General features: G+C 36.4%; 1 protein-coding gene across 1 annotated transcript; it reads right to left on the bottom strand.

Annotated features, from left to right (window-relative positions):
* Positions 1-2,433: 2,433 nt before the first annotated feature.
* LOC145626785 (DNA polymerase epsilon catalytic subunit A-like) lies at positions 2,434-3,533 on the bottom strand. The gene is made up of 4 exons (XM_081679262.1): positions 3,438-3,533; positions 3,174-3,350; positions 2,922-3,035; positions 2,434-2,643 (listed from the first exon to the last, which is right to left on the bottom strand). The coding sequence occupies exons 1-4, from the start codon at positions 3,501-3,503 to the stop codon at positions 2,509-2,511; spliced, it is 492 nt and encodes a 163-aa protein (XP_081535388.1). The 5' UTR covers positions 3,504-3,533; the 3' UTR covers positions 2,434-2,508.
* Positions 3,534-4,922: the final 1,389 nt, after the last annotated feature.

Genomic DNA, 4,922 nt, shown 5'->3' with positions numbered 1-4,922 from the left:
AAAAGTGTGCTTATAATCCTTCCCTTTCTCTTGTTTATCACCTCGAGAAACTACTCTAGCCTTGCACCTTTCTATATAACCATTGGGTTTAAAGTTGGTCTTATAGACCTATTTGCATCCAATAGCTTTCTTGTCTGAAGGCAAATAAGTTATAACCCAAGTGTCATTTAACTCAAGAGCATCTAGCTCCTTATTCATGGCCTCAACCCATTCTTGACGGTCCTTAGCTTGCTTGTAAGATGAAGGTTCAAAAGCAGTAAGAACGAAGGATAGACTAGATAGATTTTCAAGACTTATGTGTGCCAAAGTAGGTTCAGCATAGACATTGAAAGAAAGAGACTGATCATTGTCCTGATCCTGCACATTTCTATGAGAAGTTTGTGCAAGAATAAAATCTTTGAAATTAGAAGGTACTTTGCAAGGTCTAGAAGACACCCTAACAGGATTTATGACAGGAACAAGAATAGTGTTTTGAGAAGAAGAATTATCAGAAGCACTAGTAGAAAAAACGCATTAGGCAGCGGTTCAAACCCGGTCTAAGGCACCGGTTTGAACCGCTGCCTATTTGAGGGGTGCCAAAAACCCCCCTATTTGGCACCGGTGCCATAGGGTAGAATAGGCACCGGTTAACCGGTGCCTAATACTGCTCTCCCGCCATTTTTTTTTTTGGGTGGTGGATAGTTTAGGCACCGGTTCCTGCCTAACCGGTGCCTTTTGTATAATTTTTTTTTTTTTCGTTTTTTTTTTTTCAATCGTGCAATAATATTTAAAAAAAAAACCTGCAATAATAATACCCTGTAATTCCAGCAATTATATTAAATATAATAATTAATAATTTTATTATTATAATAACTAATAATAATATTATTAATTATTATATACAAAAATAATATTAGATACAAGAATTCAATTATATATATATATAGATATAAATATTCCCAAACGCAATACAAAAAAAAAAAAAAAGTTGCTTACATATACAAATAATAGTAAGTACGTATATATATACTACGTGGCTCTTAATGTAGTTAGCAATACACAGGGGAATCTTATAAGGGATTGTTGGCATCGATTGTATCATCTCCATCACCAAGACTGACAAAGGGCTATTACAGCCTTGTACTACATGGTGGGCATCAGTGTCCAGGGACTCCTGGCAGCTGTTATTTTTAAATAGATACATTGCTTCCTCTAGAACCTGCTGAGTAATGAAAAGAATATTAAACAGCATCCAACTTTAGAAATTTTGCGCGGAATTCAAGATTGCAGCACTTGAGATCATTAACAAAAATTACAAGCTAAAATATGGCAAAATATTCAGGGACATTGGATAATGAACAGAGTCTGAAACCTGCACATTCTAGTCTCTACCAACATGGCCTACAAACAGTTTCATTGGAAATTTTTACTTCCATTCAGAAACAGTCAAGAACCTACACAAGTATACATGAAAGGATTAATACACCGTATAAATTTTGAAGGCTGTGATTCTCAAGTAGGATACAGAAGCAACAACATACAGCATGCGATCTACTAACAGGATAATATCACGGAGAACTATATAGTATCACCAAGCCAGAAAGCAAATCCCACTACAATTTCCCCAAGAACTGAAACCAATATTATCTTGACAGCCTTAAATTGAAAATATTCTTGCTTTCTGAAACTAAACTTCTCCACAAATCACCTAATCATAGGAATCTGAATACTTACACATATAATAGAAGAAAGTAGCACTTCGGAAACAAGAAAGAAACTGTACTACCTGAAACAGAGCAAGAATTCCATGATAAAACATAGCATTTAGAGTTTTAGACATTGAAACCAACTAGACATGTGTCCTGAGAATCCATCTGACAAGCAAAAGTGCTGGACTTATGAACTTCCTCATGGGCAATTGACTAATTGATTTAGGATATACTGTTACCCAATATCTATGGTCTATTTGACATTGAAAGACCAAAGGAGGCTTCCATATAGCAATAGCCAAGTCCAAGACTCCAAAATAGTCACATAATTATAGCCTTTTGCATGGGTTTTCACTAGATGATTTCTTATCAGTTGTCACTCACCCTTGTAGCCCACAGCGGATTGAAAAACATTCATAGCCTAGCAAGCCCTACTTTAATATCATTAGTCCTACATGCATGCAATGTATCAATTCCATAAGTATTAATAATATATCACATTCATAAAATAAATGAATAAGCTTATTAGTGGCAAATAAAAAATGTACATGGCATACGTATAAATTCAATCCAACTCCTTTTAGAAAAATTTATATGGGTAAGCTATATGCCTATATGTATGAAAATATATCATTCCATCAATATCCTAAGCTATATACTACGAAGTAGTTATTTATAGAACCAATCTTTTCTTAGATTCTTTTCTATCCCAAATCTACCTGTTTTTTATTTAAGAGAATAACAAGGGAACTTCCGATTATTTACACGACTCAGGGGCTCCCTTATAGAATAGAGATAATTCCAAAGGTCATTAATATAACTAGAGAAGGGCAGCCAATAAACAACCCACCTGAAGCCTGTTTGTCAGAATAATATTAGGGTACATAGCAGCAACATCCAAATGATATATCAAGGGGGATTCTTCGCGTACAGGTTCATCTCGTAAGCAAGAAAGCTGCAAACCAGAGAGAAGTAAGAATGACTGCATAATGAAATCTAAAACTATTGTTTCATAGGGAAGCCAACAGCATATGATAGTGGAAATAACAAGCACAAAAGATAAGCCGGTACTGAAACTTCAAAGTGAATTGACAACAATCACCCGTCATATGTAAACATTAGGGATCCAAGATTATTATATTATGATAATAAACATTACAGAGCAATGAAGGATAGAAGATGCAATGATATTCATCAAGCATCACTGATACCAAAAAAAAAAAAAAAAAGCACCTTTTCCTTAATTGCACCCTTCACTTCATCGTAATTTGCAACAGAATCCAAGTCCATCTTCCCCTCCACTTTAATAGCATATTGCAGATCACGATCAAGGTTGTCAATTAGTTGCTGAAGATGCAAGTGATCAGAATCAGTTAACGAGATGAAATAAATATATAAGTTAATGAGAATCACCATTCTTAATCTACTAAAAGGATTATGAAAAGGTCTAGCTTCTGTACAACACACGTTGAGCATCTGACTAACCTGATACGCAGATGGGTCGACTTTGAAACTAGTTGGAAGATCGGATCTAAAAACACCACTCTCGAGGCACTCCACATGACCACCAATGTAAGTCTCGCTCTCCAAGAGTTTATTGTTGTAGAATTTTTCTGGCTCAGACTGGTGTTTGTTAGGACAGATAACATTTGCACTGAATGCCTGCGTAATCACAAAAACTGTAAGATAATTGTCAAAGTACAAAATCCAATCCACACACATTACCAAAAAATTGCCTAAATAATTTACCTGGACCATCAATAGCATCTCACAAAGAGTTCCACTTCCTTTCCGCAAAACCTCGTCTGGAGGCATGGGTATAATAGTAGCAAGGGAAAATATGAAAGGATGAACATATGTCATATACAAGTAATAAGTTGCAACAGCATCAGAAACAGAATAAGATTTAACATACGCCGATAATCAAACGAATTACAACCAAAACAGCACACATAACAGCAATTCAAAAGAAATAACAACTAGATTTGAAATCTGAAACCCTAAATCTAACAAAAATCAATAATCAAACAAATTACTACCAAAATCAGCACAGGGATTAGCAATTCAAAGCGAGACTGTAATGTTCATAGATTCAGATCCAGAAATTACCGGCTTTACTATTGTTAATATCAACGGTACCGAGCTACCAAGCAACCTTCAGCAAGAATTCAGAGAATGGAACAGTGGAGAAGAGAATGGCAGGGGAGAAAGAGAAGGCCAGGGGTGGCGGCGGTGATGGTGGCCGGCGACTGTTGCGGCGGTGAGGTGAGGGGTTTCGTAGGTGAGGTGAGGGGTTTAGAGAATGGAACAGTGAAGAAGATAATTGTGAACAGCGACAATGAAAAGAAAGAGAAAGAGAAGGAAGAATAAGGAAGAAAGAAGACGCGGTTTTTTTTTTCAAATGAGGCACCGGTTCATTTGGCACCGGTTCAAACCGGTGCCTTTTACATTTTTGGCACCGGTTTGAATTGAACCGGTGCCTTTTCCCTTTGTTTAAAATCCCGCCCAATTTTGGGCCGGTTTTTGGCACCGGTTTGGTCTGAACCGGTGCCATATGGGGGGTGCCAAATGCAATTTTTCTACTAGTGAAGATAATATTGGTGAAGAAAAAGAATCATCAGAATTATGATTATTGGGGAATTCAGTTTCTGAATGAGAAGAAGAAGGTGTGAAAGAAGAAGAAGAAGAAACAAGATATGTAGGAATGGTTGTAGGAAAAGAACAATCCAAAGCAGGATTAACAAGATCTACTGGACTGAGAGAAGTATTAGGAACATAAGCTAAAAGCTCTTAAAAGGAAATGAATCCTCAACAAAATAAGCATCTCTACTCAATATCACCTTATGAGTACTCAAATCATAGAATTTATACCCCTTTTGTCCAAAAGGATACCCAATAAAAACACACCTAGTAGATCTTGGAGCAAATTTGTCTGCAGTCTTCATGTTAGGATAAGCAAGACAACCCAAAACCTTCAAATGATCATAATTAGGATCTGTTTTCATCAACATCTCATAAGGACTCTTCCATTTCAAAACAAAATTAGGAAGTTGATTAATCAAATAGGTTGCACTGAGCAAAAAATCACCCTAATATTTGTATGGTAACTGAGGGTTCTGGCAGTCTCAAGTAAATGCCTATGTTTCCTCTCCACTCTCCCATTTTGCTCAGGATTACCAGGAATACTTATTTGATGCACAACACCTCTACTAGCAAAGAAAATAGCACAAGAAT

Source organism: Chenopodium album, chromosome 4 (genome assembly GCF_948465745.1).
Source record: "Chenopodium album chromosome 4, dcCheAlbu1.1, whole genome shotgun sequence".
In the NCBI taxonomy this organism is placed as follows: Eukaryota; Viridiplantae; Streptophyta; class Magnoliopsida; order Caryophyllales; family Amaranthaceae; genus Chenopodium; species Chenopodium album.
Note: the sequence above shows the minus strand (reverse complement) of the source record. Positions and strands in the feature narration are given on the sequence as shown.

Excerpts from the sequence above, each read along its gene's own strand:
- LOC145626785 (XM_081679262.1), bottom strand. The coding sequence starts at position 3,503 with ATGCCTCCAGACGAGGTTTTGCGGAAAGGAAGTGGAACTCTTTGTGAG. Across the intron at positions 3,351-3,437 it reads AGATGCTATTGATGGTCCAG|GCATTCAGTGCAAATGTTAT; the intron begins GTAAATTATTTA and ends GTGATTACGCAG. Across the intron at positions 2,644-2,921 it reads AGGGTGCAATTAAGGAAAAG|CTTTCTTGCTTACGAGATGA; the intron begins GTGCTTTTTTTT and ends TCTGGTTTGCAG.